The sequence below is a fragment of the Brassica napus genome, chromosome A1, assembly GCF_020379485.1.
Source record: "Brassica napus cultivar Da-Ae chromosome A1, Da-Ae, whole genome shotgun sequence".
Taxonomy (NCBI): Eukaryota; Viridiplantae; Streptophyta; class Magnoliopsida; order Brassicales; family Brassicaceae; genus Brassica; species Brassica napus.
Genome location: NC_063434.1, coordinates 458311 through 481512, shown reverse-complemented (window position 1 = coordinate 481512; position 23202 = coordinate 458311). Strand labels below are relative to the sequence as shown.

Genomic DNA, 23202 nt, shown 5'->3' with positions numbered 1-23202 from the left:
ATATTACCTGATGATAAAAGTAGATATAAAACTATGAAACGAAGGTAACCGCTAACTGCTAGGTAAAGTAAGTTTTATCGAATAATATAATGTTCAGTTAAAAAAATGATTCGCTGACCAACGTCTTTGATCTAGAATATTGTATCTACTAAAAATCCAGGAACACATCCCAAAATGTGAATGTGGACTTTGGACTCTCGCACACTGTATTTAATGTAACCTGTATTTCTATAATGCGAATGGATATTTATTTATGAGCCATATCCTATATGGTTTGGTATCCAGACACTTAACTGTTCATATGCTTGACATTAATGTTTTGGCCGCTAAATTCGCTGGATCCTATGTAAAAATAGTGGCAGATAGCCAAAAGCATCTACCTATACACGCGTTAATATAATGCTAACTTTTCTATCTATATTCCATATACCAACATTACTTTTGAATGTATATATTTTATACTGCATAAGAGAAAGAAAAATTTGTGAGTTGTAGATTAGTTTTGTTGAAAGTAGGCGTAGGCAAAAAAAAAACCAGATCGAAGAAACAAACTGTACCTGAAACTGGAACCGAAACCCTCAAATACTCAAATGGTTCTTGTATTTCTAAATTATAAATAGTCGAACCGAATCAGAACCGAACCGAAAACTGAACAGATACTCAAATACATAAAACATTAGTTATATATACATATAATATAACTAAGTATATATATTTAAAATTTTGTTAAGAGTATCCAAAAATAGTTGAAAAAGTTAAATTATTAAAAAATATCTGAACTACCCTAAAGTATATGAAAAGTATTCGGATATTTTTATCTGAAATATCTAAAGTTATCCAAAATATTCGAGATTTTATCCGAATTATCCTATTTATTTGATATTTTATTCAAAATACCTGATATTTAATTTGAACTATCCGAACTATTCGAAAAATTCGAACCCGAACCAAATGAGAACCGATTTTTCCGGGTATTTCTTGTTCCTAGCTTTACTATCCAAACCGAACCCGAAACTACCGAACCAAACCGAAGCCGAAAATATGTCCAGTAGTAAATTGATTTTTTAACCTCCTATCTGAACTACCGGATATTCAAAATATCCAAACAGAACCAACCTCAGATACAGACATCAGCTAATTTACGCTAAACACATCTCGGGCCTACTACTACACCATACTACACTTGGCTCTACACATTTACCGAGCTAACCCCTGTCCACTTCCCCTTCTTCTACGTGAGGCGGGGAAAGTCAGAGCGGAACCTAAGAACCGATACCCGAAAGCCCAAGCCTAGCTGAAAGACAAAGAAACTACGTTTTATATATCACTTGCTCAAACGAGTGAGGTGGACCAAGTGCTAAGCATGTTCCCACGGGCCAATATTGGGCCCATTTAAATCAACACCATCAAACAGTCGAAACACACCAAGTTTTCATAACGTAACTTTGATTTTGACAGTTGCAATCGCGCTTCCACAATGTTCTCGGACTCACCTCCACCTACGGATCCGGATTCACCCCAACCCGAAACCCGACCCGAATCCAACCCCTCCTCCCCTCATTTCACCGCCGCTACCAATCCCGGCATTCGAATCATCCGCACCAGATTTCACATCCCCCTCACGATTCAACTCCCTGGACGAACTCACACACGACCTCGGCTCCCTCCACGAGCTCTCAACCCGCGGCTCATGGGAAGCGATCCTCGACAAAATCTCCCAAACCAGAGCCCTCTTCCTCCTCGCCAAGCCTCACGAGCATCTCACCTATCTAACCTACCAAGTCATGGCTCTAACAAAGCTCCGCCGCTCCGACGAAGCCTCCCGCGAGCTCACCGCATTGCACGATTTCGACGACGGGGCGCATTACAGGTACGAATCGCACCCCGAGATCTACCCGAATCGGAAGGGATCCTTGGTGCCTTTCGCCCTGCGGTGGCTGCACGCTTTGATTCCGACTAGGATCGGGAATCGCTTAGAATGGTTATACACGTTGCTTGATTTCGTTAGGGGTAGGATTAGAGAGAAGGGAGATGATTGTTCTGTGGAGCTGTGCAAGAAGAGGGAGAGGTTTGTGATGAGTTGCTTGTTAGGTTTTCACTTAGGTCACAAGGAGTTTGGTGTGTCGTTGGAGTTAATCAAGGAGCTGATCAAGCGTGATCCGTTAGATCACGTTTTGGTATCGAAGCTAGGGTATGTTCAGATGCAGTTTGGTGATGTCGAAGGAGCAAAAGCCACGTTTAATCGAATCGAGAAGAGCAATGAGAATCTTGTGGGGAGGAACAAGGCTTTGGTTCATGTTGTGGCCAAGGACTACGCAGCTGCTGTGAGGGAGTATGAGGAGTGCATCGAGAGAGATAGCTCGGACGTCGTCGCGGTCAACAACAAGGCTCTTTGTTGATGTACTTGAGGGATCTGTCCGATGCGATCAAGGTGATGGAGAGTGCGTTGGAGAGAGTGCCGACCGCGTGGTGGTGAACTTGTGTAGTATGTATGAGTTGGCTTATGTTAACCACACCGATGCCAAGCGGACTTTGAATACTTGGATCACACGCGTTGCTCCCGATGACTTTGATTCCTCTTGTACCAGGATTTCAGGTATTGTATATATGTTATTCCGTTCGTGGATATTTCCCCTTTCAAATGTTATGATTACTTGGATGGATATACTGAGAAGTAGTACGCGATCTAGTTAGGTGAGATAGTAGAGAAGATGTTCTCTACCGGCCCTATGCATATTCCTGATACAAGTGAATCATCTACATTGAGAAGTAGTAACTAGTAAGTGATCTAGTTAGGTGATCAGGATGAAAAATTGCGTGAGACATTCTCTTGCATGCTTCGCCATACCCATCTTGCTTATAAAGAGTTTGTCATTTCAAAATTTTCAACCAATATATGATTTTAAGCAAGAGAATTTGTCCATTGTCCTCAATGTAGTTTTCTTGTTAGGTATTCAGAAATGAAGACCCCTTGTCAAAGTTAATACATCACAAGAAAGCTTTGTGGGGGCAACATTATATGTATCTTAATTAAAAAAATCAGAACGAATAAATTCTCTTACAATATGAATCTACCAACGAACTCCTTCATAACAACCCTTTGTGTATTGGTTTAGATAAAGGAAAAGTAAAGATTCTTACTTACCTTACACAGCAAAATTTTCTCCATGAAGCTAAACAACCACCAAAGTAACCTCCAGCACAAACCTACAGTTAGCTTGTGTCACAAGTTTAAAACCCAGATTCACAATATATACATAGTTAGGATTCACAAATCGATATGACCAAAAATTTGATATGGAGTTCCATACATTTTCCAACGAAATTGTATTCTTCGATCTAGAAACAAACGTACCAAACAAAACAGGACAGCATTTTCACATCCTCGAGTTTGGTGCGATCATCGTATGTCCAAGAACACTCGAGGAGGTAGAGAGATTCACAACGCTTATACAACCCAAAGACCTTTCGGTGGCTTCGTTGAGGTCGTCTAGGTCAGACGGGATCACGAGGGATAAGGTCGCGGATGCACCAAGTTTCGAAGATGTGGCTGAGAAGATCTATGGTCTATTGAACGGTCGGATTTGGGCAGGTCATAACATTAGAAGGTTTGACTGCGTTAGGATTAAGGAAGCCTTTGCTGAGATTGGTAAAGCTGCGCCTGAGCCCTCAGGGATCATTGATTCTTTGGGGTTATTAAGCGACAAGTTTGGCAAAAGAGCTGGTAACATGAAGGTACGTACCATGCAAACGCGAATTAGAAAATATTAAGGTCTTTGTGAAAATTTAAAACGTATACTTAACAAAGCTTTAATCATATGGTAGATGGCAAGTTTGGCTGCGTATTTTGGTCTTGGAGTGCAAAAACACAGGTATATACCTTGGTTATATTTATGTGTGTATTAATGTTACGTTTCTCGTAAGACAAATATTAACACACGTAAATGTTAATATCTGCAGGAGTCTTGATGATGTTCGAATGAATTTAGAGGTCCTCAAGCATTGTGCAACAGTGCTTTTCTTGGTATGTAGTCTTTTCTTTATTTCTTCTCTTTTCTTTTGTCTTAAGTTTATTTATTATTTTTCATAATATTTATATATATATATAGATATATATATATATTATATAATATATATCAAAAAATCATTTATATACGTATGGATATATCTATGCAGGAATCTACACTTCCCAATCAATTGGAAGGAAAATTGGAAAGTTCTTCAAAAATAATGACAAGAAGTCGAAGTAGTTACCAAACAGCCCAAAGGGCAATGCCTTACTCCAAGGGTAGTCTCGTGAAGGTAATAGTTTTCCTTCATCATCTTCAAGTCATAACAAATTTATATTAAGATTTTACTAGTATTATTATTATTTTTTCTTATTTTTGACTCAATGCAGATGACACATAATGTGAAGGATCTCCTAAGCAAAGCTCAAGGCAACCAAGCTCTTCAAAGCTTGATTAAACATTCTCATTCTTTGCTTAGATGATTACTGCACCCCTTAGTGATTATTATTATTTTTCTAATTTGGAAAATAAATTCAATTGTATATGTTGCACATTTGTATTTACGTTATCCACTATATTGCCAGAAGTTCAGTAGAAAACTATTAATTTTGTGTTTCCCATCACTGGTATCCTTATCCTATGTGTACTTAACCTCCATATGTATGGAACGTTGTAGAAGTACCCCAACACCAACACTTGTTAGTTATTTCAGTTATCCAATCAATCACGTCTAACTGAACCCAAAGAAATTTAGAAAGAGCCTGTCCGTTCACCGCGAAGGGAAGTTCAACAAAGCCAAATATGTTTGCTAATTTCGTTTACCATTTGCAAAATTGATCGTCTACATTCTGACTATACTGCTTTGTAAAAATTAATAAAAATGGTTTTAGATAATTTCTTATCAAAACTTAAAGTTTAATAGTTCAGAATGATACTACATGCGTTAATTTAATTCCTAAAATATTACATTTTTCTTTGATTCGACTAAAATCTTGATCAGACTAACAATGACTTAAGTATATGCCAAACAAGCTAATAGAGATTATTGTATGATTAGTATTTTTTGAATAAAAATATTATGTGGTTAGTACACTTTCATAAATAGTACGAGAAACTTCCTACATACATCAACATCATTTATATATAAAAATAAAGAATGGAAAATAAGAAAGTGAAATAAAGATAAATGTGTGGCGTGGAGAAATATAGAAAAAGGTTTTAGAAAGGCTACAAATTATTAATTTGCAAATGTACGTATGGCCACAACCATACCTATCAAACTTTTACAACGCCATTCAAATATATATGTCCAAAACACCTTTGTATACTTCCTTCATCCTCCATTAAATAAAAGAAATTATAAACCATAAGATTCAGTCACTACAAGAAAAATCGGTATTAGTAGCATCCGAAAAACGCTATCATATCGTTTTTGTAGCGTTTCGAAGAACGCCGTGACAGCCGCAGCTATAATAGACCCCCCACATATCATAGCGTTTTTTTGTGTGCTATAATAAATAGACATATTGTAGCGTTACTCGTCTACTACTGATTAATCTTTTTATAGCATTGGTTTAGTGATATAATGTATCTTTTCATGACGTTTCTAAAATACTGTAAAATATGTTATAATGACATGGATACAATGCTATGTTATTATTTCTCATTCATATTTTAAAATTATTATTAAAATTATAAATTAATATATTTTAATCCACGTTTAAAATTAAAATTAAATTCTAATATAAATGGTTTGAGAATAAAATTATTTATTATTAAAATTTTGGTTTACAGATGATATCGGTTTATTACAAAAACCGGTTTACAGCCAAACCCGGTTTATTAACTAACCCTAACCAAACCTAACTAAACCACGTTCTTCTTCAATCTCCGGCGCACTCCTTGTTGACGCCAAGACCACCAGCCACGATCACCACGGTAAAGATTTTTCAGTCTCCTCAACCGCGCTCAGCCACCATTGTCGACGCCGAGACCACCACTGTTGATGCCGAGACCACCACCATCAAGTTTCTTCAGCCTCCTACGCCTTCTTAAACTAAGAGCAGATAAACAAAACCAGAATCAGAGCAGTGAGAGAGAGAGAAAGGGAGTTCGAGAGAGAGTGAAAGAAGGAGACCGACGAAAATGGATCTGAGATGCGATGGTGTGGTGGTTGTGATGAGCGGATGTACAATCATTTTCTCCAACCTCTCATGTGTTGAATCGACCCTACAAACAAAACAAATAAAATCAGATTTAAACTGACAGAGAGAGAGAGAGAGACAGAACCAGCGGTCGTCGTCGTCCTGCCTGGTTTGAATAATCTGCTTTTTTGAGATGTGTCGTATGTGAGAGAAAGATTACGAGACTGAGACACAGAAACGTGTCTGTGTGAGATGAATCTTGTTCGTGAGTGAGGGGAGTAGAGAGAGAGAGAGAGAGAGAGAGAGAGAGAGAGAGAGAGAGAGAGAGAGAGAGAGAGATGATTAAGAATAAAGATAGAGGAGATGAAATCTGAAAATAGAAGATGGAGGAGAGATTTGTCGATGGAAGAGAGATGGAGAGAAAAGAGATCTGTGAAGATAAGAGAAAAAAGAAAAGAAAACATCTCAGCCATTCATTTAATTGTATCCTACGGTGCAGAAGGTTATCCGCGTGATGAGAGTTGATTGGCCCATAGTTTTTCTTTTCTTTTTTAATAGCTAGCCAATTTTTTTTCTTTTTGTTTTTTTCTTTTGCTGTACTATTTTAAATATTTTGATAATTTGGTTTATAATTTTAAAATATGATGTTTGAAATCAAATTAAAATTTTAAATTAATACTTATAAGTTTAGTTTTAAAATTTTATTAACTAATGTTATAATTGTTGACTATTAGTTTATATAGTTGTGATTGAGTTTAAAGTATATGGTTTGAGATTTGTGAAATAGAATTGTGGCTAAGTTAAAACTTGAGATAAATATTTGAAAAGAAAAAGATTAATAAAGTTGTGATTTATACAAGGAATAGGTTTTAGTTTAGTAGTTATTTGAAAAGATTATATTTAGTATGACTTTGTATGTAGGGTTTAAGTTTGGGGTCTAGGGTATTATATTTAGGGTGTAGATTTAAGATTTAGTGTTTGAGGTTTAAATTTTAAATTTGAGATTAGATTTTAAATATGATCAAACTATAGATTTTGAATTTAAGTTTTAGATTTAAATTATATTATGAAAAAAATTAAGTTTTAAAATTAATGTTTAGGGTATAGAAACATGTTTAGGGTTTAGGAACATGAAGTACACCAAATTCCATATAATAGTCTCACACTAAACATATAAACCCCTAAACTATTATATATAAAATATTATATAATAAAAATCCATTTTTATGCTTTAGTTTTAGTGTTTTACACTCAAAAGTATAAATTAAAATACAATTATTTTGCAATAAATTATGATTTTTTACATCTAACACAACTATATAAAATATACGATGATATATAAAATATTTTATAACAAAACTCTAATTATCATTTAAACATGGCAATTTGATCTATAAATAAAAATTTATATTTCATTAAATTTATAAAACATACATTATTTCATATATCATCCAAAAATACACATAAACAAAAACAATTAAGTCTAGGGGCTTCATCTTCAATCTTCAAAAAAATTCCAAAGATCACCTGCAAGGACAAAGCGGTGCACTATACGAATCCTTATGCTCAGTCATACCCCGTTCCCAGAAACAACCACTTCATTAGCTAAGAACTAGAGGCCGAAATGTTCACATGCATAGACCAATCTCTTCTGTAGAATCACTGAATCACTATTCTACAACTAGAAGACTTATCCATTTGGTTTAGTTAAGCACTAGAACTGAAGATTTTAATTAATACCGACTCAATTTTTTCAGCAGATTCATTCACTATTACAAGAAGAAACTCAACATCTTCATTAGTTAATAAGCACTAGATTTCAAGATCTTCACATGAACTAACTCAGTTTTTCTTCAAGTAGTTCATAACCAATCGAATGATAGAAACTTTTGATGAAAACACCACCTGTTCAACAAAATCCCACATCAAGATTTCTAATAGCTACTGCCTACTGTATATATATCAAGAAAACAACGCCAAACATCTTCTGGCAAGTCATTATCTACAAGTAGAAAGAACCAATCTCCTCCAAATCATATAATCTTTGAAGAAAGAACAGAAAGCTGAGTCAACACAATTCTACCAGAAAGTTGGAGACTTTAAGGTTAATTTACAAACCTTGATGACGACAGAAGTAACTCCTTTGTCAACACATAAGTAAGTTCCCGAGCAACGAGCGTACTGCTCTGAGAACTTCCTCATAATCTCCACAGATTTCTTCACACAACTTCAGATTGGACAAAAAAAAAGAGACAATACAAACAGCAACTCAATATTAGATAAGTTCTACAAGTTCAATCACGTATGTTCACTGAGACCAACTAAGAAACAAATAAATGAGCAAGTACAAGACAGTCAAAACTCCAGTGGAGACAAACGTACCTTAGATTGGCGGCCACGAGCTCGAACACGGCGGATCTATGAAGCGGTGGAGAAAACGGCGGAGACAAAGCAAGACCCGACCCAGAATGTGGTGAAACATTCAACAACCTAAACAACCAAAACTAGTCTTGATAAAGAACACACCACAAACAAAGATGAACTTGTAAAGAAGACTTAGACCTGCCCAAAGCCGATGAACAAACCATCAAGCTGCTCCTCAGTGACCTAAGCCCAAAAGTTTAAGATAGTATAAGTGAGAATATCGTAAGCCTGTGGAGGAACCATTGAAGAAAGGTGGAAGCTTTTACAAACCTGAGCAATTGAAATTGATAATACGAAAGGAATAAGAAGAAGAAGCGAGAGATGGCAAAACTGATGGTGGCGAAGAGCGACGGAGGAAGGCGAAGGAGCCAATTCGCCGTGGATGGAGGAGTTTTGGGAAGAAGACGAAGAGTCTACGACAACGAGATCCAGTGGCTTGACGGATTAGGGTTCCTTAATTCGACTTCGAACAAGGCCAATGGATCATGTTTCTTCGATTGAAATGATAGATCAATTCTGAATGAACAATGAAGAAGAAGAAGATGGAGAGAATGAATATTTTTTCTTTTGTAAAAAATAACTTATTTTTTTTGGTGCGAATGTGAAATTTCACCAAGTGTTTTTACCTCCAAAATGACATTCCAGCTACGAAACTGATTTTTCGGTTTCCTTTTAATGAAATTTTTTCGTAGCACAAATTTAAAACTTGAATAGAGTTGTGATTCGATTTTAACACTTTTGGTAGCAGTTCGTGAATTCGTGCTACCACGAACTGCTACCAATATTCATATTTCTTGTAGTGAGTGTTTATATCTTCTCATGTCGACCAGAGCATCATATCTCTACTCATGTAATTTTACTCAAATTAGTATATGACGCCATTGCTGCAAATGCAATGTATATGTGGCACGCGAGTCAAATTCACACGTTTGATCTTAGCCTATACTTACGTTCAAAAAAAGAAGAAGATCTTAGCCTATACTTAAAAAATTACGTTAATGGGGTTTCTTATTTTCTGTTTAGTGTAATAAATTACATCATTTTGAAAATGTTGAAACGAATGTATTAGTATCCTTTTATATGTGAAAAACATATAATATGATAATATTTTATAGATCAGTGACAAAAAAAAAAGATAATATTTTAGATATATACTTCTTACATAATGGTTAGTCTCAAGTTTTATGGTACATTACTCGGTCATAATTAACCAATTAAGAAGATTTAAAGGTAACTTTAAATTTATTAAATATGGAAAATAAGTATACCTCGAAATCATCGGAAATTTTATTAATAAATTTATGAATAGTAGCATCCATTAATTAAAGGATTTATAACACTGTACGAATCTACCAGTATCTCCAAATAATACATAAAAACGTCCACGAAGAAATATTTATAAAGTTGAAAAGATTAATAAAACATTATACGTTAATTACTATGATAAAAAAACTAATTATAAATGTTGAGACATATGTACGCTTGTAGATTCATAATTCACGTGTCAAAGCAAGTCAACAAGATTCCACGGGACCCAACTCAACGAAGACAAAGAGTCAAAAAAACGTTCAGACATTGTTTTCAAACGACCGTTATTAGCCACGTTAGTTACTACACGCTCCATCTCTGGAACGTGACATCCACCCAGAATATGTGGCAGCTAAATGTGGTGTGTGTTTACTCCACTCTCGTTTTTTCCGTAACCGAGGAACAACTGTCATTAACTAACTGTAACGGAGACGATGTCCGAAACACTGTCGTTTTTACTGATTGAGTAACGGAAGTAACTAACGTCCCCCACCTTGTTCGAGCACCTTCAACAAAAAATGTGGGTCCGACAAGAGACAATCCGACAAAACTTTGCTATTAGGCAAAACGACGCCACGTGTATGGTCCAGGGCTCCGACGTGTCACACTTTTTCTCTCCGCGCCTCTCACGTGCGAGACCCCTCACACGTATGATTCACTATTAGCCATCAACGAACTCTCTCACATGCATTGGCTAAAACTTAGAGGGTCCACCAACCACTGATACCACGCCACGTGTGTCTCTCCTCCTCGCGCTCTTTTTTCTATAAATAGCTTCCACTTAAGAGAAGCTCAAACCCACACAAACTCGATTCAATTCAAAACAGAGTCTGAAAAAATGTTCATCGAGAGCTTCAAAGTCGAGAGCCCGAACGTGAAGTACACGGAGAATGAGATTCAGTCTGTGTACGATTACGAGACCACGGAGGTCGTTCACGAGAACGTTAACGGTGCTTACCAGTGGATCGTGAAGCCTAAGGTTGTCAAATACGATTTCAAAACCGACACTCGTGTCCCCAAATTAGGGTAAAACAAAGTTTCGATCTTTTTTCACTCGCTTCCTCGGTTTCTCCGTCGTGAAGTTTCAACATTTTTTTGTTTTTTTTTTGGTTTCCGACAGGGTTATGCTTGTGGGTTGGGGAGGAAACAATGGATCAACCCTCACCGCCGGTGTAATTGCCAATAAAGAGTGAGTCTTTTTGTTCAAATGTTATTGGATTTTGTTTTTTTTTGTTTTTAAAGATCTGATCGGAAAAAAATAAAACATAAACAGAGGAATCTCGTGGGCGACCAAGGACAAAGTGCAACAAGCTAACTACTTCGGGTCGTTAACACAAGCATCGTCTATTCGTGTCGGATCCTTTAACGGCGAAGAGATCTATGCTCCTTTCAAGAGTCTCGTTCCAATGGTCCGTTTTCTTAAAACAAAATCTAGATTTGTTTTTCTTCTTAATTATGTTTATGATAGCTACGATAACACAAGAAGTTTATTTAATTTTCGAATGCGTAAGATAAATAAATGTCTTCGACTAGATAATTAAAATATATGGAATATATGCAAATATCTCTTTGCATCAATTTAACATGGAGATTGTTGAAAACAGGTGAATCCGGATGATGTTGTGTTTGGAGGATGGGACATAAGCGATATGAATTTAGCAGACGCAATGGGTAGAGCCAAGGTTCTTGACATTGACTTACAGAAACAGCTCAGGCCTTACATGGAGAACATTGTCCCACTCCCTGGGATCTACGACCCTGATTTCATCGCTGCTAATCAAGGCTCACGTGCCAACAACGTCATCAACGGTACCAAGAAGGAACAAGTCGACCAAATCATCAAGGACATGAGGTAATCTAATCATCAACAATACTTGTGAATGATTGAAACATAGTTGAATCTCCTCTCCTCTGTTTTGTTGAGTTTTGTGTGTGTTTGTGTGATGTTAGGGAGTTTAAGGAGAAGAACAAGGTGGATAAGGTTGTGGTTCTGTGGACGGCTAACACAGAGCGTTACAGCAATGTGGTCGTGGGGCTAAACGACACGATGGAGAATCTTATGAACTCTGTGGATAGGGATGAGTCTGAGATCTCTCCTTCCACGCTTTATGCTATTGCATGTGTTCTTGAAGGTATTCCTTTCATCAATGGAAGCCCTCAGAACACCTTTGTTCCGGGTCTTATTGATTTGGCTATCAAGAACAATGTTTTGATCGGTGGAGATGACTTCAAGAGTGGTCAAACCAAGATGAAATCTGTCTTGGTTGATTTCCTTGTTGGTGCAGGCATCAAGGTTTGTTTAACTTGTGTTTCAAGTAACTAGTGAAGAAACCTGTTATAGTTGATTATGTGTGTGTTTTTGTTATGTTAACAACAGCCTACTTCAATAGTGAGCTACAATCACCTAGGGAACAACGATGGAATGAACCTCTCAGCTCCACAGACATTCAGATCTAAGGAGATCTCCAAAAGCAATGTTGTGGATGATATGGTTGCTAGCAACGGTATCCTCTTCGAGCCCGGGGAACATCCAGACCATGTAGTTGTCATCAAGGTAAGCTATAAACTACCTTAAGAAACACTCAAAACCTTGTTTATTCTGTAGATTGCAATGCCAATTGATTAATTGAGGTAGCGGAATGTACGATAATGCAAAGATCTTGTTTAATTTGTGAATGCCCGAAAAACTATCTCCATAACTCTCAGTTTTATTAATCAAAGTCTGAAACTGTTAAACTTAAACCAAAACTGCTATATATAATAAAACTATATATAAAACCCTATAACAATAAACATAATTATCTAAATCTATAACAACTAATTAAATAAACGATAAGATATTTAAAATATTCCAAATATTTATCTGCATCACCAATTGATCCATTTTGTGTGTGTTGTTGCAGTATGTACCGTATGTTGCAGATAGCAAGCGAGCCATGGATGAGTATACATCAGAGATATTCATGGGAGGCAAGAACACAATTGTCATGCACAATACCTGCGAGGACTCTCTCTTAGCTGCTCCAATTATCTTGGATCTTGTTCTCCTCGCTGAACTCAGCACCAGGATTCAGTTCAAATCCGAGAAAGAGGTTCAATCGGTTCACAAAACCAGTTATATTTTGGATTTCATGGAACCATGGTTTTGATGTTTTGATTCTTTTTTTTTTGGCAGGGGAAGTTTCATTCTTTCCATCCTGTGGCCACCATACTCAGCTACCTCACCAAGGCACCGCTCGTGCCGCCGGGAACACCGGTGGTTAATGCGCTGTCGAAGCAGCGGGCTATGCTGGAGAACATCCTTAGGGCGTGTGTTGGACTGGCGCCGGAGAACAACATGATCTTGGAATACAAGTGAACATGAAGCGTTTAAGAATCTTTAATTATCCCATAATATAAGACTTCTATGTTTCTTGTTTTTTTTTCTAAATATGTTTTAAGATATGAATGCTTGTGTTTTCAGAGATCAAAGAGCTTTTAGATTGATCTTTGTAGGGTACTAGGGTGTGAAGTTACCGGTGTTTCTAGTAATCCAGATGGGCTTAGTATAATGTACAAGTGTTTCTAGATTGGACCATAATTTCATATCGCTTTTATGATTCACTTCCATAATGTGTAAACTACTGTAATTTGCGATATTTAATCATGGTTTCGGTCCAATGAAATTTGTCAATTTTAATTCTGTATTATTATTTTATTGTGAACTTAAGAAAATCCGATCAAGTTGTGTAGATGACGAGCAATTTTTTTTTTTTTAAAACGTATTGGTCTTTTTCATGATGCTCCTGTTTTAAAAAAATATTTATTTGCAACTGTATAATTTGGACCAATTCTTGATTCAAAAACCATTAAAAGAATTGTTTAAATATTTTCCATTCTATCATAGCATCATCAATGACCTCAACGAGTTCTTATTGTTCTGATGGCACATATAATTTTATTATATGTTGAAGGATAATTTAATCGAAGACACCCTAATACCAAATGAATCTTATTAAATCCTTGGATTATAAAATTGTTGATAATTAATTAATCAACAATTAGTAATGAAGACAAGTTGTGATGACTCCCGAAACTCCAACAACTAAGCCTCGAAGTTTGGAGTACAGAAGACGAGTGAAGAGAAAACAATACACTATAGACCAATTATAAACCTAATCCTTATCTATAAGCTAGTGATAACGATCCATTTCCATAAACCATTATTTAACATCTTTTGGTCTTCAATTATTGAGCAACGAGCTACTATAAATTAGGTTTTTTAAAAACGAGCTATAAATTACATTCTTCATTCCATTTTAAATGTCGTGTTAAAAATTTATATCCGTTTAAAAGTGTCTTCATAGTTAACAAACTCATTTCCAGTATGTATGATAATATTCAATACATCTTTTGATCGGGAGTGACGTGCATTCGCATTAGTTTACTCTACGTCTCATTATTAACTATCAGACGCTTTCATCGTCACGAGACAATGACCTCCATTTAAATTCCACTATTTAATACTTTTTGTAATTTTTTCTACCAATGATCCCTTGACAAAATATTATATATATCAAAGGAAAGTTCATAATCTCCAATAGAAATTATTCACACTGTCACTATTCATGTACTAGCCATAGAATACGGCAGATGATGTGACTTTTATATAAGAAGTGTGTACTTTTTACTAATTAAAATCTTAATTACCGTGAGTTGCATATGGTTTTGAGATTTATTCGATCTTATAAAAACGAGGTCCGTGGTGCGCTTACGTCAACTTTCACTAGCTTTTTTAAAACACATAAAGTAATAAAAATCATAGGGCATCAAACTAAATAAACCCGGATTTATAAAAGAAGCAAAGTAATGTGAAACAAAAATAATACGCAAGTTTCACCAAAAAAATAATAATACGCAAGACATGAAAGAGTTTCATTTCAATTTTTGACCTAATTTTTACATGATGATGCTAATTAATAATAACGGCAACAATCTCAAGTCACACACACGAGCTTTAATAGTCAAAGCTTAATTTGAGCCATCCATATGTTTAGTTTCATGGTGATAGAACGACTCTGGCGCTCTGCTTGGAGTTTTGCCTGTCCTGCTCAATCTGTTGTTCTCTGCATTCCATGCTACAAAACGCTGCATCCCCTCTACAGTTTATTACATTACAAATCCAAGTTTAAAAAATATAACTTTCCGATGCATTCAAACCAAAAAATAAAAGTGAAACCAATCATCAAATTCGTACATTTAGATATATAGATGTTTTTTTTTTTGTAACACATACTAGATGATGTCACAAAATAGAATCTCATAGTTTCGTTGTAGCTTATAGTCTATGTCTAAGACACTCGTTCAAATTTTTATGTGGTGATGTATATATGTATATAGTCAGCTGAGGTTTTAAATATAGAAGTATAAGATGAAAATAATCAAGAAAGGAGTAATTAATAAGTAAACATACTTGTACATGTAAATATCACGGCCGGGAGCTAAACGGCGTTTGCAAAAGCCACAGCTTCCAAGAAAAGACGATGACGGCAACGTTGATTTCCCACAGTCTTTTCTCTCGGTCCTTGTGTGATTTCTCGGTGATAACATCGCCAAGAACCGCTGGTCGAAATTATCTCCGCCGTCTACCACCGCCATAGACACGTCAGAATCTTGGCCGGCGGTATGATTATCATCAACCTCGATGGTAATCCTCGGCATGCTTGGTTTTCTCTGCATTTGTCGATTCCCAATCAACATACTATTGTTTTATAACTATTCTTACGAAGAAAGAATTATAAAACTTTTTAAAATGTAACTTAGATTGTTGCTTGAAGGTGAGGGGGAGGGGGATTGTGTGTTACCATGCCACTCCATTATATACACACGCAATAATACGGTGTGTGATTTTTATATTCATGTATACGTATTTACTCTAATGTTTAATTTGATATGATATGATACGATAGAATATTTTTATTATTGTTCGTCAGGTCTTTGTTGGTAGGCCAATAATTTCAGATATTTGGTCTGTGGACACCAAACATCGCTCCCTAGTGACTTTCTTTTTTTTTTACAAGAAAAAAGCTAACAATCCTAAGAGCAGGATTATCGGAGAGGAAGGGGGGGAGGAGCACAAGAAGAAAAAAACCGGTCGCAGAAAGCCCATATTAAGGATCGATTATTGTTGGGTGTTGGACTGTTTGCGAGCCCCACTGATATGTGGCGGTTCACGGTTGGTGCATTTGTTTTAGTTTTTTTTAATCAGAGAAAAAAATTTAAGAATTTTTTTTTTAAGAAACCTATTAAGGGTTTTATGGGATAATCATGGTCTAAGTTTTTTCCTAAGTACTTATTATATAATCCGTTATGTTTCTTTTTTTTTGGTTAAGTCGATTATATTTCAATTATTATATTTCCAACTAGAGGTTAGAGCTGCCCATATTAATCTGATATTCATACGCAATCAGTTATCAGACTCATAGTCGTCACTTTGTATTTTTTTAGAAAGGTCTATAGATTTTAAATGGGATATAAACATATCGTATTTGTACGCATTGTATTTTCTTAAAATTTGGGTATTTGGAGTAAGGAAGTACGTTTCATTGATATGATAAAAGAGGAAGGCACACAACTTTCACCTTTTTGTTATTCTCTCTCTCTAAACCTCCGCCCTGTAACCCCTTTTCTCAAATTCTCCGTTCTGCCTCCGGCGGCCGCGTTCCTCTTCGCCGTCGGAGGGCTTCTCTCCCCTTCCTCTCCGTTTTCCTTTTGCTTCAAGCCCCCCTTCTCACCCGCTTCCGATATGTGGCCGTTCCTGGAGCTCGCTTGTCCACCGGCGGAGGAACCTAGGCTGATTCCGATGGTCCTTTCGGTCCTCTGGTGACGCTGCGAGGTGGTTATGGTGACGGTGGGGGTGTGGAGTCGGATTTTGGGTAGGGTTTCGTCTGATCTCATGTTTTCTCTTTTTGAGATCTACGGCGAACCCCTTCGATTGGTGGCGCGTGGCTTCGTTTGGGGGCTCCTCCGGCCCGGATCTACTCGTTTACCGGTGATTAATGTCTTCGTTGTCCCAATGGAGTGGCTTGTGTGCGCGTGTTTCTCCAGCGCTCGAGGCGTCTCGAGGTTTGGGGTTCTCGCAGCCCATTGTGCAGTTAGTACGGCGAGGTTCCTCCTCTTCGGCGCGTCTGAGGCATCTCTGGGTTCGTCGTGTGTCGGCTCCGGCAGTGTCTCGTTGGCGTGTGCGTCTGCGGCTTTGGTTCGTTTCAGAGTCGTCTATGGCTTTGTCTCTGCCCGTGTTCATGGTGCTTCTTTCTTGACCCCCTCAGGCCTCGGCTCTTCCCCCTTCGGCTTCTCCTGTGTTCGTCTCGGCCGCGCTTAATTGTTCTTGCTTCTGTTCCGGTTAGCTAGCTGGTCAGTGTCCTGGTTCTCAGGATCTGTCCATGTCTGAGTCGCTCTTCCTCTCCGAGGGGTCTTCGGTTTAGGTGGTGTCTCAGGTTTTCTTGGTTTGAACTCATCATCCCAGCACTGGAGTTAGTCGCTTGCGTTCTGTCTTCGAGTGGATGGGTTCTTCCGGCTGGTGTTGATGTTCTGGTGTGCCTTTGTGGAGATGTTGCTGTCCTCAACCCGTTTTGTAAAGGTCTTTGGCGCATAGCTACTTTGTGGCTGTCCGTCGGAATAAGGCTCGGTCTTGTTATTGTAGGTGTGCTAGGCCTCTGGCTTGACTGGTGTCGTGTTGGCGGATGTTCAGGAAGTCTGTCTCGAGCTGTTTTTGGTCGAGCCAAATCATAAAGAGCAGTTCATCGGGGAGGCCAAAATTACCGGGTTCTGTCTCTCGTTTTAACTGTGGTTTAACCTCTTGCGGCAAGTGGTAAGTATGGAATGGTTGAAGCCGCTTGATTTCGGTTTGGTTGGTTGTGTCTGTCCCTGCTAGACTAGATCAAGTTGTTGTTTAGATTTTGTTTATTTTTCTGTTTCTTGTTGCCTCTGTACTTCTGTCAAAAATTTGAAAATTGGTAATAATATCTTTACATTTTACCAAAAAAAAAAAAAAAAAAAAAAAAAAATATTTGAAGCATGTTCATGGAGAAGTGAAGCTACGTAAAAGTGTAGAACCGTGATTTTTTTTCCTTCCGTGTTAGTAATCGCATGCTTGTAAGTACTAAGATTCAAGCCCAAACTTGTATGGCATGCTTGCATTGAAGCCCAAACTTCTTTTACATGTGGTAGCCTCAGGCCCTCAGATATGTCTTCTTTTACAAGGCTTCTCAAACCTTTGATGAACCTAAATCCTAAAACTTTTATACATCTGATTGACCCATCTCTTCCGATTCACACACCTGAAGCTCCTTTTACGGGTACAAGATTTTTGATATTCGAATCCTACATGGAAGGTGTACCTTTTTTCCATTAGATTCATGTTTTTTTAATGCTTTTACTGGCCTATGTGAGCCCACCCACTTATGTAAGGTGATTTGGCTACGTGGTTTAGTAGGAGGACTCAAGCTCCATAGTCCAACACTCCACACTCCATACCATCTTACAGTTTCTGCGAAAGTCCATCCACTGCCCATTATCTTAATTATATGATTGTTTGAGTCTCCATACTTCAGTGTCGTCCACAATTTGAAAAATAAGCTAAAAATTTACAAAACTGAGCTGTTCTTATTTTAATTATATCTGAGTAATAGACAATAAATAGGTGACAAGACTCATGATGAGTCATGAACAGGGACGGTCCTAGAAATTTAGTTAGCCTGTGGCACATAAATATTTTAATAATAATAAATAAAATAATTAATATAATATATTAATTAATTAAATGTAAAATAAGTAACTTAAAAATTAAAATCAAACTGAAATAGTTTATAACAATTAAAAACATAAAACTCTAATATAATAAAAGTAATGCAAAAATCTCATAAAATAATTCTTTGATCTTTTATATTCTGAAATTTTTTGATCACTATGTAAAATATTTTTCCATGGTACCTGATCAAAATCTGTTAGTATTCAAAAAGATAATAAACAATACAAACAAATAACTAACCTAAAAATCAAATATATAGCAAAGTGTTATAGATGATATGTATGCTTACTTATAAAAGATACCAAAAAAACTCTTATCAGGATTAAACAATTTTGAAAAGAATTTTTTTTTTTTAAAGAAGTCACGTAAATGATTAGAATTTTAAAATAGTTAGACAAATTTAATAATTGAGTTACTTTATTAAAAGTGGGCTACGTATTTACTAACTGGGCTGTAACATTTTTTTTTTTAGCTGGGCTAGTGCAGTTTTATTTTAATTTGTTGGGTGAGGCATCTTTAATATTTTCTCTAATTTAAACTACACATATTTTTTTTACTTGGTTACTAAAGAAAAAAAAAGAAAGAGCATGGGGCCTGTGCCACACCCTCCATAGTGCTGGGTTTTTCTTATAAAAATGAAGCTCAGGTTTCAAGGAGCCGTTAGACAAATAAAAAACGATTCTCCATACACAAGACAAGACAAGACTTGGTGATTCTGCCTTCTTCATTCAAGGTCTAAAGCGACTAAACTGACCTAGAACCGAACCAAGGAGGGTTTCATTGTCTTCATGAGTGAAATAATACTTTTATTAACCCTAAACAAACCAACCAGGTCTCAAAACCAATAATGGTCTTAGTTTCACAATGTTTTTTCCCTCCATCTTTCCCTGCTCAGTCCATACACAACGAGAAGCAAAGTATATAAAGGTACCTTCACATGATTCTCGCTTTTTAGTAATAATGATCCAATTACCAAAGTTAATAAATAAACAGAAAACAAAAAAACTTTAGCTTTCGTGTTCATATTCAAATAAAAGACCCATAAACTAGATTTGATAATAATAAGCTAAAGACAGAGAAGATGAGAGGACTTTCACTTGGATTTTCTCGTCACCACTTTAACTTTTTATTATATAGCTCAGCTTTTCGAGTAAATGATCTAATAGTAGTAGAATGAACTAAAAAATCTCCCTGCACAAATTTTTGAAATAATAATTAAATTACTTTCTTATCGAAAACGATGCAACCAAGACAAACTTTCTCTCTCTCTCTAACCCATTTGTGCAAAATCTAATTTTCTTCCTCAGATTTGTCTGAACGAAACTCGCTTTATCAGGTTTCTCCTTCAATAAGCATTTTTGGATTCGTCCGCCCCCTTCCCCATTAAGTGATTCGCCAACTACCTTCAATAAGCGTGCTGAAAACTACTGCTCACTCTGTTTCTTCTTGGAGGCAAATTTTTTATTTTTTTTTTTAAACTCAAAGCTTATCTTTTTTTTTTTTCTTCACATGGGTTCTTTAGTTCCTTTAGTTTCGTAACCATTTTGAGAGTTTTCCGGGTAAAAAGTTTCGATTTTTATATCGAAGAAAATATGTCTCCTTCGATTCTGGAGAAGATGGGATGCTCAAACTCAAAAGAAGCATCGACGAAGAAGAAGAAGAACGAGCCGCTTCTCTTATGTAAAGAGAGGAAGAGATTCGTCAAACAAGCCATTGATTCCAGATGCGCTCTCGCCGCCGCACACGTGTCCTACGTCCGTTCCCTCCGTAACATAGGAGCTTGTCTCCGTCAGTACGCCGAGGCTGAGACTGTAGCTGCTGTGGCTTCATCCCCTTCTCACAACTCCTCTTCTTACCCTGACGACGACGACGACGGCGACTCGGTTGACTCGCCGTTGAGTCACAACACTAAGCCTAAACCTGTTTTGAGTCTAAGCTACACGAAGTCGGCTAACTCTACAGTGACTTACACGATGAACCCTCTCGACATGTCGGAGTTATCTCCTCCTCCGCCGCCGCCGCCGCTGCGTCCTCGCCGGCCAGAGACGTCTTCTTGGGACTACTTCGACACTTGCGACGAGTTCGATAGCTTTAGACTGACTGATAACGCATCACTTATAGGATTAGAGAAGCAGAGTAAACAGAGTAATGCAGAGGATTTCAAAACAGAGCAGAGGAAACAGAGCTCTGAAGATGAAGGTGAAAGAGAGGATCCATCAGAGTTTATTACACACAGAGCTAAAGACTTTGTGTCTAGCATGAAAGATATAGAGCACAAGTTCTTCAGAGCTTCTGAGTCTGGTAAAGAGGTTTCGAGGATGCTTGAAGCTAACAAAATCAGAGTCGGATTCGCTGATACCACCACAGGTCTGAAGCTCTGTTTCTTTTCTCTCCATCGTGTAGTGTTGAATTGAAAAAGATTGAATCTTTTGTATTATTACAGGAAAAGGAAACTCAGTAGCGTTTCTCTCAGCTTTGAAGCGAGCTTGTTGTAGAGGGAAGAAGAGTCACTCACCTGTTTTTAAAGGTCTGTACTCTGTATTTATTGTTATCTTCTCTAGTTAGTGTCTGAATTAAAGCTTTTAATGTATAGAGCCATTGCACCAACAAGTCACTAAAGTTATAGTGTGGAAGAGAACATCGTCTTCAAGATCCTCCACTTCTAGAAATCCGTTGATAGAAGAAGATCATGATGACAATGAAAGTGGAAGTGACTTCACACAAGAGTTCTGTATGATCTCGGGAAGTCACTCTTCTTCACTTGATCGGTTATACGCTTGGGAGAGAAAACTATACGATGAAGTCAAGGTAATAGCCCTACCATGTTATAGCTCATACATTTCATTCTGTTTATTTTGTGTGTGTGTGTGTGCAGGCGAGTGAGATGATTAGGAAAGAGTATGATAAAAAATGCGAGCAGTTAAGGAACCAGTTCACAAAGGATCACAGTGCTAAAGCCATGGATAAGACAAGAGCAGCTGCAAAAGATCTTCATTCTAGAATCAGAGTCGCTATACAGTCCGTTGATTCGATTTCTAAGCGTATTGAGAGGATCAGAGATGAAGAGCTTCAGCCTCAGCTCTTAGAGTTTCTCCAAGGGTATGTTAATTAAGGCTGGGATTTTTAACCGAACCGAACTGACCCGAAAAGTTTGGTTTTTGGTTAGTTCTGTTGGTAACAAAAGGAAATTCGGTTTTCGGTTCGGTAATGGGTTATTTTGTTTTTCTAAAAATAAAATAGTTTCTAAGCAGTACCAATCTTAACCGAAATTTTGAACCAAAATAACCGCAAAACTGAAATTTTTTGAAACCAAAAACCGAACCGAACCAAAATAAATTTTGGTGAGATTTCGACCAAACTGAACTAACCGAAGAAACCGAACCCGCATGCCTAGCTACGAAGTCTCTAACTTTTCTTTTAAGAAGACTCTTTGATTTGTATTTTCTTCTCTGTTTAGGTTGATAAGAATGTGGAAAGCAATGCTGGAGTGTCACCACTCGCAGTACATTACCATCTCACTGGCTTACCATTGTCGGAACACGTCCAAAACTGGGCCTGAAAACGCTCTCAAGAGACGGATTTGGTCAGAGCTTCTAGAGGAAACAGAGTGTTTTGGTCTAAGCTTTGCAGATTTGGTCAACAGTATGACTTCCTACGTTGAAGCTCTCAATGGTTGGCTACACAACTGTGTTTTGCTCCCTCAAGAGCGTTCTACAAGAAACCGAAGACCGTGGTCCCCACGCCGTGTCCTGGCCCCGCCGATATTCGTCTTATGCCGGGATTGGTCGGCTGGGATGAAGTCTCTGCCGTCAGATGAACTCAGTAGGTCTATCAAAGAGTTCTCAACGGATATGGAAATGTTGGGCGAGGAGAAGGAGGATTCGGTGCTGGTTTCTGAAGATTTGTCGAGCGTGCATTCGAGTTTGGCGAAGCTTCTAGAGAGATTGAAGAAGTTTTCAGAAGCTTCTTTGAAAATGTATGAAGATGTGAAGGTGAAAAGTGAAGAAGCTGTAGTTGCTTACACTAATCATTCTAATTGTGGTAGACCATTATTGTAACTATGGCTGGCAAAACTAAGTCATTTTTTATCTAGTAGACGTGCTAGGTTATCTGAATCGGCTGCTCCTGGACTATGGTTGATGTTAGAAATCATAATTCTAGTATAAAATAGTTCTAAGAGAAAAAAAAAAAATGTAGGAAATGATAGTTCTAAGAAAAAAATCATTTCGCTAGCACATGTATAGACGTCAAAGCAGAAGCAAGGTCGCGCAAGTGCATGACACAGGGACTGTACGCAAACTTGTCGGAACACGTCCAAAACTGGGCCTGACACAGGGACTGTACGCAATAGTCCTCACAAACTTCACCATGGAGGCTGCCGCTCCTGTCAAGCAAAATCACAGCACACCTTACTGTATTTGCTTTGACGCAGGAATGTACCAAACGATTAGGAGCACTCCACCATACTACGTACAACGTTCAGCCTCATTTTTATCAGCCTCCACTCTTTTGATTGTCTCATATCCAT

At 37.4% G+C, this 23202-nt stretch overlaps 4 protein-coding genes, 1 long non-coding RNA gene and 1 pseudogene across 7 annotated transcripts; 4 read left to right on the top strand and 2 right to left on the bottom strand.

Moving 5' to 3' along the window:
- Positions 1 to 1407: 1407 nt before the first annotated feature.
- On the top strand, positions 1408 to 2698 carry LOC106371242 (annotated as a pseudogene).
- A 22-nt stretch (positions 2699 to 2720) lies between these two features.
- On the top strand, positions 2721 to 4630 carry LOC106369539 (protein NEN4). Its single transcript, XM_013809684.3, has 5 exons — positions 2721 to 3735; positions 3826 to 3872; positions 3961 to 4024; positions 4177 to 4302; positions 4400 to 4630. Exons 1-5 carry the CDS (start codon positions 3298 to 3300, stop codon positions 4490 to 4492), a joined length of 768 nt encoding a protein of 255 aa, XP_013665138.2. The 5' UTR covers positions 2721 to 3297; the 3' UTR covers positions 4493 to 4630.
- Positions 4631 to 5762: 1132 nt separating this feature from the next.
- LOC106416403 lies at positions 5763 to 9272 on the bottom strand. Of its 3 annotated transcripts, XR_007339052.1 has the most exons (3): positions 8537 to 8781; positions 6148 to 8381; positions 5763 to 6066 (listed from the first exon to the last, which is right to left on the bottom strand). It is a non-coding gene; the product is annotated as an uncharacterized LOC106416403 (long non-coding RNA). The 3 variants fall into 3 exon arrangements; XR_007339050.1 differs by having other exon boundaries at positions 6148 to 9272; XR_007339051.1 differs by having other exon boundaries at positions 6152 to 9272.
- Positions 9273 to 10659: 1387 nt separating this feature from the next.
- Positions 10660 to 13617, top strand: LOC106353425 (inositol-3-phosphate synthase-like). Its single transcript, XM_048777725.1, has 8 exons — positions 10660 to 10912; positions 11007 to 11075; positions 11160 to 11295; positions 11491 to 11738; positions 11837 to 12179; positions 12264 to 12440; positions 12790 to 12978; positions 13062 to 13617. Exons 1-8 carry the CDS (start codon positions 10725 to 10727, stop codon positions 13242 to 13244), a joined length of 1533 nt encoding a protein of 510 aa, XP_048633682.1. The 5' UTR covers positions 10660 to 10724; the 3' UTR covers positions 13245 to 13617.
- Positions 13618 to 14700: 1083 nt separating this feature from the next.
- Positions 14701 to 15797, bottom strand: LOC106369525 (FCS-Like Zinc finger 7). The gene is made up of 2 exons (XM_013809671.3): positions 15339 to 15797; positions 14701 to 15024 (listed from the first exon to the last, which is right to left on the bottom strand). Exons 1-2 carry the CDS (start codon positions 15623 to 15625, stop codon positions 14925 to 14927), a joined length of 387 nt encoding a protein of 128 aa, XP_013665125.2. The 5' UTR covers positions 15626 to 15797; the 3' UTR covers positions 14701 to 14924.
- Positions 15798 to 19863: 4066 nt separating this feature from the next.
- Positions 19864 to 22789, top strand: LOC106365958 (protein ROLLING AND ERECT LEAF 2). The gene is made up of 5 exons (XM_013805829.3): positions 19864 to 21041; positions 21118 to 21201; positions 21268 to 21482; positions 21550 to 21773; positions 22132 to 22789. The coding sequence occupies exons 1-5, from the start codon at positions 20267 to 20269 to the stop codon at positions 22730 to 22732; spliced, it is 1899 nt and encodes a 632-aa protein (XP_013661283.2). The 5' UTR covers positions 19864 to 20266; the 3' UTR covers positions 22733 to 22789.
- The last annotated feature ends 413 nt before the right edge of the window (positions 22790 to 23202 follow it).